This window comes from Mastigoproctus giganteus, chromosome 8 (assembly GCF_048544385.1).
Source record: "Mastigoproctus giganteus isolate SK-2022 chromosome 8, ASM4854438v1, whole genome shotgun sequence".
Classification (NCBI taxonomy): domain Eukaryota; kingdom Metazoa; phylum Arthropoda; class Arachnida; order Uropygi; family Thelyphonidae; genus Mastigoproctus; species Mastigoproctus giganteus.
Genome location: NC_143582.1, coordinates 76,744,172 through 76,759,213, shown reverse-complemented (window position 1 = coordinate 76,759,213; position 15,042 = coordinate 76,744,172). Strand labels below are relative to the sequence as shown.

The window sequence follows — 15,042 nt, the reverse complement described above, 5'->3', positions numbered from 1 at the left end:
GGTTGCAAATGCTGATTTTGGAACATTTTGAGAGCACCTGTGAAATATTACTTAGCTTTGCCTTAACTTTATTAATTAATAAATATTTATTTATTTATTAATAAATATCTTTTGTTTATATTTCTATTTTTCTGGTGCTAGTCATTAATGTTACGTACCATCGCGAAAAAGAGTTAGAAATGTGAAATTCCTAGGTGATGCTCTTTCTTTGAACACAAGTGTATATCCCACGTAACAAATGCATTTCGCACAGTTCTGCAACCCACAATGCAGAACTGTGCCCCTGGCTTTTAGCCGTGAAGGGTATTGTGTACGGCATGTGCGTTTGTATGCAATAAAGAGTTCTTCTATTATTCACATCATCAAAACACAGAGAAGGGCAACAATATTGGTGATTGGAACAAAGGGGGTGCACTTACGAAGAATGGCTTAAGTTCTGCAAGTTGCAGCATATGGAGACTAGTCACCTGCGAGGTGTATAAGACCTCGAATGGTTTGAGCAGGCTCAATGCTGACTGGATACTTCTGCTCGCTCAGTTTAAGAACTGAGGGAACATAGATTCAAATTGAGGATAGACAATTGTAGAATAGATGTGCAGAAATTTGCCTTTAGCCAGCGGGTAGTTGATTGCTGGAACAGACTTCCATCTGTTGTTGTGGAAGTTGATAGCTTAGATAAATTTAAGGCTGAACTAGACAAACATTTGGAGTGACAGATGGGTGAAATGGGAAGGGTTTTTTTTTTTTTTTTTTGCATGTTGCTCTATAAGCTTACTTTTTTGCATCATATTCCGCATCATTTCGCATCATCATATTGCATCATGTAATGGTAATGCTAAAGCCTATTAGCGTCCAAGTTAAGTCCCTGAAGGCTTCCCATTTAAAATTCACCCTTGGTGACATCATCAGTTGATCCCATTGTATAGAATTTAAAAACTGTCTGAGACGCGCTAGACCACTTTACGAAAGCAAAAACCCTTCATTTTACCCTTGAATGTAGTTACATCTTTAAGTAAAACTCACATCAGTACACTGTGATGACCGTCACCCAGTGGTTCCTTTATCTGAAAATTCCTAATGCACGAATAATCACTGCTGATAATGAGATCAAGAGTATTACTCGCTGTGGTTGCCCCTCGATCATGTTTCTCTAGAAAACAATCATCCAATAAATCCACAAAAGTCTTACTAGTGTGCGAGTGACCAACCCACAATTTCCAATCAATATCTGAAAGTTAAAATTCCCCATTATAAGACATTCTGATTTACTGGGCAACTTTATTTCTCTGCACAATTGCTCATTATACTCATCAGATTCATTAGGCCTATATCACACACCTACTCTCATTTTCCGTTTCACAGTTATATCACACCACACTGACACAACATTGCATTGTTCTCCAAAGTGAATTGGAAGCACTTCATTTGATTATATATTTCTTAACTAACCATAACCCCTCCTCGATTCGTGTCTTGTCTATCCTTTCTGTACACATTGTACGCCCCAAATTCCCATTATGCACTGCTTATATCTGTGAGACACCACGTCTCTGATATTCCAACAATATCTGACTTTGGTGTCTAGACCACCACTTCAAATTCATTAACTAGACTTCTAGCGTTGGTGTACATGCACATGTTCCTACTCTTTGTTACCTTAACACAGCCCATGTACGTATTTACGTGTTCTATGTTGCCTCCCAGCAGTCCCGGAATTCCTCTGCACCTTGCTTTCAAGTCTGCTGCTCATTCTAATAGATGAAGTACAAGAATTACTTTCGCCTCTCCCTGTGGCCACTGGTAATCGTTTAGTCTGTGAATCCCCCACCCAAAGCTGGCAGTTTTCCGATCCATCTAACACTACCACTATACCATCAACAAATATTGTTCGTAGACATAGTAAATTTTATCATAAACATAACTAAAAAACTTACATTTTTACGCAATTAAATTTTTTCTGTTTCAGGCAGGTGGGTAGTAGGGCTCCTTTCGGTCGTGGACTCCAATGCACTGCATTGGCTAAGTTACGTCACTTGATCTGATCAAGGTGTATAAGGCCTTGAATGGGTTGAGCAGGGTCAATTCTGATGAGATTCTTTCTCTTGCTCAGATTCCACACCTGAACGGACATAAATTAAAATTGAGGAAGGATAGTGTGGAATAGATGTGCGGATATTTACCTTTAGCAGCGGGTGGTTGATTGATAGAACAAATTTCCATCTGTCATTTTGGAAGTTGATAGTTTAAATAAATTGAAGGAAGAACCGGGAAAACTTTTGGAGTGAATGGATGGGTGAAATGGGAGTGGGGTGGGTTTTTGTTTTTTTGTTTTTTTTTTGGCTGTTTATTATTATTATTAGCTATATATAGTGCAAGGAAGCCTGAGGCTTATGCTGCACCAGCCAAAAAAAAAAAAAAAATTACCGAGTTACCCTGAGAGAGAGAGAGAGAGAGAGAGAGAGAGAAAAAAACAAAAGTGGAAGGAAATCACCAAGAAAGAGAAGAATGATGATATCCAGCTCAGAACCCTGGGTGTGCCAAGCCCATACTCACCAGATGTGAGCCCCTGGGGTTTAAGCTGTCTCTCTTGCATCGTACGCCTATGTTAGCATCTTTGGCTTTATAAAAAGTACTAGAAATAATTTTAATTTATTATTATGGAAGCAAGCAAGCATTATATTGAAGATTTCGGCACATTTTTGTCAAGGTAAATGCTTATCATTAAAATAATGAGCCTCTTATTTATTGTTATTATTATTAGCAGGATCAGTTTATTAATCTTTGATGAGTGAGCAGACCACTAAGAAGCTTGTAGTTTTCGTAGTATCCAAGTGAACTCCTAAATGAAATGAAGTAGCCAAGTGAAGTAGTGAACTCCTAAACCTCAAACGAAAAGTTAGAAAATTAAATTATTAAATCTACTTTTATAACTCCTTGTACTTCTTATTCAACAGCATTATGCTTAGGTTATTGCCATTATACCGTATTTGTCAACTGATATTGGGATAATAATACTTCCGGGTTTTTCTGCCAGTGTTTACGGATGTTGTATATAGATGGCGTAAATATATCAGTGAGTTAAAGACCATGAGTAGTATGTGGCCACGCTGTACCGTTAAATCATGGAGTATTTTAAAAGTGGTTTGAAGTCTGTATTGGGAGCACAACAAGATCCACATCAAGTAACAGGCGCAGAAACAGTATGTTTATATTTTAGTATTTGTGTGGCTCTGTTTTACAATATGCTGAAGCTGGTTATGTTGTCAGTTGTTACTCCTCTCCTCTCATTTCATAACTATTTTCCTCCCGCGTTTTGATGTGTTCCTGTACACTCGTTTGACATTTTATCAGATCATTTTTTAAACTTCGTTTTGTGACGTGGAGTCCAGTTTCTTTGAAGATTTTCCTTCATTGAGTTAGTTGCCATTTCTCCCTGTTGATAAATGTTCGTGTTTTTTGCCTACTCATTCTGCATTATTTATTCTGCTTCATATGTATTGTAGTTTAGATTGTATATTGAACTTGAGACATCAACCCATACGGCAATGAAATAATTTGAGGAGTTTATTTGAATATGAAATGAACATAAAGAAAAATTTTAAAGATTTTTGTACATTACTTTAATATAAACAGCATTAAGAAAGGATATTAAATGAAAATAATCATAAGTTTAGTATATAAAAACAATCCAATATATATATATATATAACCATACAAATAAATTAGAAAAAGGATTAAAATAAAAATAATGCCAGCAGTATGGCAAGACAAGAGCGAAAAAAGTAGAAATTAAATCAAACCAAGCAGGGAGGGAAGAAAAGGGTAACAAATAAAATAAAATAAAAAAGGTAACAAGAGTACTCTGGCATTATTTTTATTTTAATCCTTATTCTAATTTATTTGTATGGTTATATTTCTAGCATCATGTAGAGGAATATGCTTTTTGCTGCCTCTGATGTATGCTGTAACCCCCCTTTTTATTATTTTTATTATGAAATATTACATTTCCAATTATTTTAAACGTTATTCAAATATATGTATAATTATATATATATATATATATATATATATATATATATTAGTCAATTTTATTTAATGGTATCTATCTGTAGGGAATTTGGTGTATAAGGACCAAACTAACAAGTTAGTAAAAGTAAACTAGCTTTAGCGTGGAAGGCCTATATAAAATTATATTAATGAAAATGGAAATAAAAATAAAATGATGAACAATGAAAATAACAATAAAATGATAATAAACACTGAAATTGTAAATATGATAATAAACAATGAAAATTGTAAATAACATTCTCCCGCTTGGCTATTGGTCTTTAGGGGCTTTGAGCAGATCCTTGATACCTATATATATAGGTATCAAGTATCTTTTCTTAAATTTATTTAAATGGAATGAAAAATTAAGAAAGTAGCTGTTATTCTTTAAAGAAGGAAGAATTTTTATTTTATTATAAGAAGTACTTTAGATTAAGTAACAGTGTTCTTGGACAGAGTATTTGAATCCTCCTCCTCCACCCCAGCATAAAAGCTTCTCACTAATTTGGAGAGGTTCAGTTTAAATTCCATTGGAAGAATTCTTAACGTCATGTTAGCCATGCCACAAATTGGAACAAGCTTGCTCACATGGTATGTATTTGACTACTTGATGTTTTAATTATGCACATGGGATGTGGCATGAAATTTCAAGGAATGGCCACAGTGAAGTGATGATAGAGATGTCACTGTATGTTGCATTGATATTCTTTGTCATTACAGCAGTGTTATGTTGTGATTTTATTGTCTTATGATATTAGAGTGGTTTGTCCTCCAAAAACCTTCATAAAAAGAATCATAGTCTGCTATCTAATATTTATACACTCAAATTAATCGAAGCCCTCAATGTAGAATGGCTTTGACAGGCATGTAATTTACTGAAAAAAATTTGTGCAAGTCCCAACACCAGTTTTCCAACTAAATTTTGGTTTTCCTGACAAGTGATTTTGTTCATAGTGAGTAAGTGAAAGTCCACATGTTCAAATTGAATGCTCTCTTGGTATTTTTATTGAAAGAAAAACATCCGAGGGAACTTAATCATTTTTATCATCTGCTTATCTTTTCATTTTGTAGACATGTCTAAGTTTATTAAATGTACTGTTGTATTTCAAGGTTTTAGTGTCAAACAATGTTAACGACAAAATTGCATTTTCTTTTTGCGATAACTTTAGTTTTACTTTATACAAATAACAATGCGCATTATGTCATAGAACTGTATCTCTCTCTCTCTCTAATACTTCACTTATATTAGGCTGTAAGTACATTTCCAGTAAACCAAGAAAATGTCAAATGACTCTTTTTTGGTTAATTACAAAAAACCAACTACAAAATGATTTTGTAACATTGTCTGACACAAAACTCGATTTAATGTTATACTATATTATATTTGAATAAATATTTTAGAAGGCAGCAGTAATTCGATGTTAATATGAATAATACAATCTGTAATTAGTGTGCACGTGTCATTCTTTGCACACATTTCATATAAATTTTATGCCAAAATGTTATCTCTCATCTTCATGGAAAGTATTTTTTTACATGTAGGATGGTGCCACTCATTATTTCCCATAGTGTGCAGCTATATATGGATGAAAAGTTTCCTAGAAAATGGATAGGCTGTCATGGACCTATCACATGATTTTAGCAGATTTTGTTGTGGAATTATCTAATAGATAAGTGTATTGTTGTAAATCTAGGCTTGTAGACATGCTAAAAATAATAGTTACCAAAATTAATCCAACATTGTTGTTCTGTTGCACCATGTGAAAATTACTGGGTTTGATTGCTGTTTTTGGCCAATATTAAGAAATACTTTTTGTTAAGCTGATAGAACTTTTGTGGGCTTTTTCAATTTGTTGCTGACAAAAGTTGTATACTTTATCATCCTGTAAATAGGCCAATTTATCAGGATATTAGTTGTCTTGGTGCAAATACTTAAGGTCCTGAACACAAATGTCAAAACGAACTCTGTATAGATAAACAGAATTCTTGAACCAAGCAGTACTGGTACTACATGTATCCTCATCAGTGGAAAACTGAAGGCTCTTCAGCCAAACTGCTCATATAACCATCCAAAGTGGGTGCGAAGTGGAACCGCTTATTTTATATTTCAGTATACTTAAGAGCCATATTTTATGATGTTTCGTTTTCTATATTTATGAAACTATTTAGCCCTCTCCTTAGATATGGGTCACCCACAGTGCAGGTTATGCTGGCTTTTTTGCAATGTTATTATAAAATAAAGCAGGCGGATGGTCCTTATCTCACCAGTTAGTTTTTTTTGGGGTAGGGGCCAAGAAATAGTTTAAAATGGAAAACTTTATGGTTTTATTCCTTAAGGTTTTACAATGTTACTGGTCCTAGCAGGCAATGGCAGATATTTTTGTTTCAAAATATTCAACACCTAATTTTATTGAAATTAGTGTTATCAACTTTACTAAAAATAACCACCAAAAACAGTGTAATAATCACTCTTGGATTCCCTTCCCCTTTTGACAATGTCCTCAGTTAGTGAGCACTTCACGTATCCAGGAAAGACCATATTTCTGCACTTGTGCAGAAATATGCCTCTGCCTAGATCCCAACTAGAAGAAACAGATATTTCATACCTAACCTTGATTTAGTGGGTGGTAAAATCAAGATTATATGTGAAAACAGTCAAATGGATAAGCAGCCAACCTAAATAAGGTTGGCTGCTTATCCAGAGCAGTTGGCAAAATTTTTTTTTTTTTTTCTTTCCCTTTGGTAGTTATTGGCGCATCGGCTTCTGTGGCCATAATGCACCTCCCAAGGTTTTTTCAGTACTTTGATCCAAGCCCGAGGCGGGATTCGAACCCGTGACCTTTGGGTTGCCAGGCAGGCGCTTTACCCACCCGGCTAGCCCGGTCGGCAATGGACATATGAATTGTGGCTTCACACTATAATTGTAAGACTGATGCAGTAAAAATAACCAAGAATGAGATTGCGAGGAGATAATCATTTATGATGGGTTGATAGCTTTGAAAAGGATAGACAAATAACAGGAAGCAGTGCAAATGATCTTGGAGAGGCGACTGCATCCAGTAATGAACCGAGGCAATTTAACTAACTAAAAAAAAAAAAAAAACCTCTATCAGCTACTCTAATTACCACTTCAGAAATAAGTTATTCTAATGCATTTGAGCCCAAACTTCCCAGTCTAGGTTCTCTCAGGATATTCTTCATTCCATCTGATTTTCTTGATACACCATTCTTAACTCTTCTTATGTCTTTTAACTTCTGACTACAAAGACATTTCTGATTAAATAAAGCAGGCGGATGGTCCTTATCTCACCAGTTAGTTTTTTTTGGGGTAGGGGCCAAGAAATAGTTTAAAATGGAAAACTTTATGGTTTTATTCCTTAAGGTTTTCTATTTTAAACTTTTTTTTAATTTAAATTAATGCTTTAATGTTTTATTCCTTTTATTATTAGCATTAGTAGAGGCATTTGATGCAAGAAAGCAAGTTTATGCAGCATCAGCCAAAAAAAAAAAAAAAAAACCACTTCACCCCTCTGTTCGTTCGAAATACCTGTCCAGCTGAGCCTTAAACTTATTTAGGCTATCAACTTGCACGACAAGGGATGGAAGTCTGTTCCACCAACCACCCGCTGCCTAAAGGCAAATTTCCGCATGTCTATCCTACATCTGTCTTTCCTCAATTTCAATTTATGCCAGAATTGAATTAATTCTGAGAATTGAATTAATGAATGAATTGAGAATTGAATTAATGAATGAACTCAGAATTGAATTAATGAATGAATTGAATTAATGAATGAACTCAGAATTGAATTAATTCTGAGCAAGAAGATGAATCCCATCAGCATTGAGCATGCTCAAACCATTCAAGATTTTATACACCTCTGTCAGATCAACATGCTGGTGCCTAGTCTCCAGACACTGTAATTTTCAAAACTTAAGCCTTTCTTCGTAAGAGCACCCCTTTGTTCCATTCGCTAATCTTGTTGCCCTTCTCTGTACTCGTTCCAGCAGCTCTACATCCTTCTTGAAATGAGGCCTCCAGACCTGTATACAGTACTCTAGGTGTGGCCTGACCATTGCCTTATACAAGGGAATAATCACCTCCTTATCCCTGCTAGAAAAATTCCTATATATCATTGACAATACACCATGAGCTACACTTGCAGCCCGTCTGCACTCTCAGAGAACTTCATATCTGCCTGCACAACCACCCCCAGGTCCCTTTCATTCTCTACCACTGTCAGTGTAGTACCACAGAGTTGATACGTTGCTCTTTGGTTGCTGTTTCCTATATGTAGTACTTTACATTTGTCAATGTTAAACTTCATTTTCCACCTCTCAGCCCATCTGCTCAACCTTTCCAGATCCTGTTGCAGCAGCATAGTGTCAGTAGTGTCCTTGACAACCCTGCCAACCTTCGTATCGTCTGCAAACTTGGACATTAAGCTTGATATACCATCATCAATATCATTTATAAATACAGAAAACAATAATGGACCCAATACTGAACCCTGAGGGACTCCACTAATAACATTAATCCACGATGAGCAGTGTCCATTGATTACCACTCTCTGTCTTCTCCCTCTCAAACACCCCTTTATCCATAGCAGCAATTTGCCTCCAATGCCACACTGCTCAAATTTGTGCAGCAGTCTTCCATGTGCAACAGTGTCAAAAGCCTTTCTAAGATCCAAGTATATAATATCAAAGTTATTCCCTGCATCCAGTTCTTTTGTGACTGCATCATAGTATCCAATCAAATTGGTCAGGCAAGACTTCACCTTAACAAAACCATGCTGTGTCCAAGCTATAACTGAAGTCTTGTCTAGATGATCCTGCATTGCTTCTTTAACCAGTGCCTCCATTAATTTTCCTGGAACAGAAGTTAAACTCACAGGTCTATAATTACTTGTGTCAGCCTTTGATCCTCCTTTGTGAATTGGGGTCACATTTGCATATCTCCAGTCTGTGGGTACCTCCCCTTAGTCCAAGGAAGCTCTCATAATTATAGCTGAGGGTTTGCTTACTTCCTTTGCTGCCTCCTTTAATATAACTGGATAGATCCCATCCACCCTAGGTGCCTTTCTTGTGTTTATCTTCAACAATTTCTCCTCCACTTTACTCTGTTATTACAAGATTCTCTAGCTTACAGCCAGAGTTGAATACACCTCTGGCATTCCCCTTGCTAAATAACTCCTCATGTGTGAATGTCGATGCAAAATATTAATTTAGTTTGTTTAGCTACCTGAGCAGGATCATCAACAGTTGACCCATCGATATCAAGTGGACCAATCTGATTCATCCCCTTCCTTCTAGAGTTTACATAAGTAAAGAACTCTTTGCTGTTTTTCTTTGCATCCCTTGCCAAGCATTTCTCGTAATCTGCCTTCGCCTGCCTAACCTCCTTTGTAACTTGGTTACAGATCAACTTGTATCTATCATAGGCTTCTGTGTCATGTGTTTATTTGTATGTATCCCATGCATTTTTCTTCTCTGCCATATGTCTCATTAGTTCATCTGACATCCATTTAGGCCTAAACTTTGAACAATATTTCTTAGTTGGTATGTAAAGCCTAGTAGCTTCCAAGATAAGTTCTTTGAATGCTTCCCATTTTGAATTTGTTGTTGGTAACATGATCAATTGGTTCCACTGTATAGAATTTAAATACTGTCTCAGTCCATCATAGTCGCCTTTATGAAAGCAATAACCCTTCCCTTTACCCCTAATGGTAGTTACCTCTTTGAGTAAATCCTACTTCAGCACATTGTGATCACTGCCACCTAGTGGTTCCTTTATCTGCAGATTCTTAAATGCATGAAGAGTCACTACTGATAATCAGATCAAGAGTATTACTCCCTCTAGTTGCCTCCCGAACATTCTAATGTAGAAAACAATCATCCAATAAATCCACAGAATCCTTTCTAGTGTGTGAGTAACCAGCCCCCAAATTCCAGTCAATATCTGGGAAATTAAAATCCCCCATTATAAGACTCTCTGATTTACTGGCCCACTCTATTTCCCTGTACAGTTTCTTATTATACTCATCAGAGTCATTAGGCCTATAGCACACTCCTGCTCTCAATTTTGATCTCCCAATGCTTATGTTACACCAAACTGACTCCACACTGCACTGTCCAGCGATGTTGACTGGCTTCACTTCCTTGGATTTTATGTATTTCTTAACTAATAGCATAACCCCTCCTCCCTTCCTATCCTGTCTATCCTTCCTGTATACATTGTGCTCCCCAAATTCCAGTTTTGCACTGATTATGTCTGTGTGACACCATGTCTCTGATATCCCAACAATATCTGCCTGCACCTGTTCCTATTCTTAACTACCCTAACACAACCCATATGTTTATTTTTACCACAGTGATTCCCAGCAGTCTCTGAAGTACACTGCACCTTGTTTTCCAGGCTGCTCCTCATTCCAATAGAAGCAGCGCAAGAATCACTTTCACCTCTGCCAGTGGCTACTCTTAATGTATTAGTCCTTGTATCCCCCAAGCTAACAGTTTTCTGACCCACCTAACACTGCCTCGATAGCATCAGCAAATATTCTTGCACCCTTTCTATTTAAGTGTATCCCATCCCTGTAGAAGCAGTCTCTCCTGTTAACAAGTACAGACCAGGCTGAAAAAAATTCTACCCCTTTGAGCCCTGCACAATCTTTCCAGGGCCGAATTGGTCGACAGGGCTCTCATCATATACTCTCTCCTATCATGTCTGTCCAGAATTGCAGACACTTTCAAATTCAACCTTAATTCACGGCTTTTTTTCAACAGTGACCTGTACTTGTTAAGTAATTCCGCCGGTCTCCTACTCTTAATATCATTAGTGCCAACGTGTACAACTATATCACCTTTTGTGCCCTTAAAAGATGATATCCGCTCTTCAACGTCATCAGCCTTTGCTCCTGGCAGACTTACCCTGGTCCTGTTCCACCTATCTTTTTACATACCATGTTACCTGTTTCCCTGACAATAGAGTCACCAAAAAACTTCATATCCTCCTCTATCATAACTCCAAGATCTTTCTTCCTTCACTGTTTTTAATTCATTCCCACCAATTATCATTAGTTATTTTGGGTTGCTATTCCCCAAGTGTAAAATCTTCCAGGTTGCTGTATTAAAACATGGCTGCCACTTTCCTCACCATTTTTGAAGTCTGTTCAAGTCATCCTGAAGGAGTGCTGCAAAATTTGACGCTACACCCTCTACCATTTGTCCTTGTCATTTATGAAAATCAGAAACAACAGTGGTCCAAAAATCAATCTTTGGGTATCACCACTTCTGATGTTAAGCCAATCTAAAGAACATCAATTAATCACAACCCTTTGCCTTCTATCCTGCAACCATCCTGTGATCCATCTTAGAATCTTGCCAGTAATTCACCATGTTCGAGCATTTGACTGAGTCTAATGCCTTTCTAAAATCCAAATAAACTGTGTTGAAATTGTTTCCTACTTTTTTTTTTTTTTTTTTACCGTACACTCAGGCACTTGAGTAACTGTGTCAAAATAGTTTACCAGGTTAATTGAACACAATTTTTTTAAGAGAAAAATCATGTTGTGTGTCTTCAGAATGCCATTTCTATCTAAATGTCCTTAGATTGAACTCTTAATTACTATCTCCAAGATTTTCTCTACCACTGAAGTCAAGACTAACTTGACTGGCTTTGTATATTGGCGACACATTGGCATTTCTCCACTCCAAAGGAATCTCTTCCAAGTCCAGTGATGCCATCAATATTAACTTCAATAGTTCAGTGCGCTCTCTGGCTCCCTCCCTCAAAATTACTGGGTGTATGTCATTAACGCCAATAGTTTTACTTGCCTTTAGGCTTAAGTTTTTCTAATAAATAATTTCTGTAATTTCAGTATCACAAATTTCACAATTTCCAGCTTCAGTTGCACAGCCTCTTCTTGGCATGACGGTGTTTCATAGGTAAAGATCAATCCGAAGTACTTATTCAATTCATGGGTTGGTTAAGACTTTCCTATGTCCATTACACAAGGGTCCACCCTGATTTATTTTTGTCCTTTTATTCACATAAAAAAACTGCTTCCATTCTTTCCTCTCTTAGTTAGTGCTTTCTCATACTCAGCCTTGCCCCCTGTAACCTTTTCCGTAGTACTATTACTGATCAACTTGTAGCTATTGTAAGCTCCAGTATTTTTTGCTTTGTAACCATGCCATTGTTTTCTACTCTGTTAGCTGGCCAGTTTGTATTCACATATCTTGGCAAACTCTTTGTGCTGTATTTTCTTAATGCTATATACATGTCATGGCTTCTGTGATTATTGCTTTAAAGGTATTCCATAATTCTAATGTATTTATGCTCCCTCTGCAATCTGCCCAATTCATAGATACTATGTTGTCTAAAACAGTTATAACCTCCCTTTTTGAAATTGAAACCTGTGCCTTTACTTTTAACTGCTACAACAACTTTCTTCATCTTCCAACTAATGACTGTGTGATTGCTGTGAGTTCTGTTATGTCTTCTGATTTGTGATTAATGAAATGTCTAGAATATTCCTATCCCTAGTTATTTCTCTAACATCCTGGTATAAATAATTATCTCTTTTATTTAAAAATTTTGTTCGGCATGGTGAATTTCTCTCTCACTTATTTCAGTCGTTTAGGGGCAAATCGAAATCACCCATAATAAGACACTTGCCCTTGCTAACACATTCCATTTGCATATAGAGACTCTTGTCATACTCTTCACAATCTTCTAGTTTATAGATTGCTCCCGCCCTCATTCTACTTTTGCTTCCAAATAACTCATACCACAGAAATTCTATGCTGGCAGGCATAACTTCTGACTCAGCAAAAGCTCTTTTCACGCTCAGGCTGCTTTTGATAAGAAGCATGACCTCACAATTCCATTCTATCTTTCCTCTTCTTTCTCCTTCCTAAATATGTTGCACTATGGCCATAGATGCCAATGCACCTAAAAATTCCCCAAACAAACAAACCTGACTACCATCACACATCAAGTTTTTGTCAAGTACAGACTGCTCTGGGCAAAGGTAATCTGGTTTTTTTGGGAGACTATGTTGTCAGGGAAATGGGTTACATTTTTTTTGTAATAAAGCTAGGTGGTCCAGAATCATTGTGTGTTTGCCAGGAGCAACAATTGATGAAGTTACCAACAGATTGTCAGATTTTAAGGAAGCTAAAGAGAGAATTATTATTCTTGTAGGAACTAATGATATTAAACGTACACTACTTGACCATCTGTTGGATAAATACAGGACTATGCTGAAAGAATGCCGTGAGTTAGGTCAGAATGTGTTGTGTCTGCAATTTTGCCCAAATGTGATAGGAGGGATTGTGCTGAATGCCTTGTTATCTCGAGACTTGAAGGAATCTGCAAGGTTCTAGGGGATAAATTTTTATCAGTGTGGCCACATTTATAGGTAGACGGAATCTATTTTGCAGAGATGATATTCATTTGAACAAAGGTGATATAAGGATTTTTGCCTGTACCATTGAGGATACCTTGAGGGTTCAGGGAAACTGTTAGTTGGGGGGGAGAAGGGTAATTTATATTTGCATTTATCTGATAATATGGGTCAAAGTAATGCTTGCACTTGCCTTATAAATTCTTGTTTGTTGTCACAGTAGCCGATGTTGATAAGATGTTCTGAGGGAGCAATGTTTCAAATGAGGGGGAAAGATAAAGTTTGGGATACAAACCTAAATAACTTCAAGGGGTGTGTCAGGATATTTAACTTTTTTTTTTTTTTTTTAAAACCCCAAACACGGAAGGTATCAAAACCTATAGTACTTAGTACAGTGCATGGGTTGAAGGAGAAGTATGGGGGGAGGTGGGGTGCCGGAAACTTTGCTCTAGAGACTGAACATGGGTTTCACCACTTCAAGCCTCCAATAAGCAAAGTAGTGGTATTTCACCGGTTGATGAAAGTCATCTACCGCCTACACTATAGAAGATTACTTAGTCTCGGCTGTGTGTACAGGAGTGTTGTCAACAAAATGACTGAATAATATGAATTCTTGGTTAGGACAACTAATTTTGATATAATAGGGCTAAGAAATATGGTGCCACCTGGAAATCAGTGATGACAAGCTCCACTACAGTATGTATAATATATTTAGGGAAGATAGAAAGGGTGGAAGGGTCATGCTTCTTTTGAAAAGCAGCCTGATCACGAAAAGAACTTTTGCTGAGTCTGAAGTTACGTCTGCCAGCATAGAATCTGTGTGCTGTGAGTTAGTTGGAAGCAAAGGAATGATGAGATTGGGAGTGATCTACATAACAGAAGATCATGAAGAATATGATGAGAGTTTTTACATGCAGATGAAATGGGCAAGCAAGCGTGAATTATGCTGAACTTTAACTGCCCTAGATTGATTGGAATAAGTGGGAGGGATACTCACCATGAGGAAAAACTTTTTAAAATAAACTAGATAATTATTATTTGTACCAGCATGTTAGAGAAAGTACTAGGGTTGAGATTATTCTTGACTTCATGATTACTAATGAATCAGATGATGTCATAGGGCTTATGGTACAGGAAGCTACTAGACTTTTCATACTTATTAAGAAATATTATTCAAGGTTTAAACCTAAATGGTTGACTAATGAGACTCATGGTAGAGAAGAAAAATGCATGGGATGCATATAAATTATCAGTTGCAACACAGAAGCCTATGGCAGATATAAACTAGTCTGTAATCAAGTCACAAAGGAGATTAGGCAAGCAAAGGCAGATTATGAGGAATCTTTGGCAAAGGATGCTAAGAAAAACAGCAAGGATTTCTTTACTTTTATAAACTCTAAAAGGAAGGGGATGAATCAGATTGGTCCACTTGATATCGATGGTTTGACTGTTGATGATCCTGCTCAGATAGCAAACAAACTGAATGAGTATTTTGCATCTACGTTCACACATGAGGAGTTATTAAGGAAGGAAAATGCCAGAAGTTTATAAAATTGTAACAGAGTGCTTAATGATTTTGTAACAAAAA

The 15,042-nt window shown here is 36.7% G+C and overlaps 1 protein-coding gene across 1 annotated transcript in view; it reads left to right on the top strand.

The window, feature by feature from the left end:
• The first annotated feature begins 3,079 nt into the window (after positions 1–3,079).
• The window catches only part of p115 (General vesicular transport factor p115), a 262,239-nt gene continuing 250,276 nt past the window's right edge, over positions 3,080–15,042 (top strand). The window contains exon 1 of the mRNA XM_090380276.1: positions 3,080–3,200. Within this exon, the coding sequence (XP_090236402.1) occupies positions 3,123–3,200 (78 nt within the window). The 5' untranslated portion in view covers positions 3,080–3,122. The remainder of the gene's footprint in view (positions 3,201–15,042) is intronic.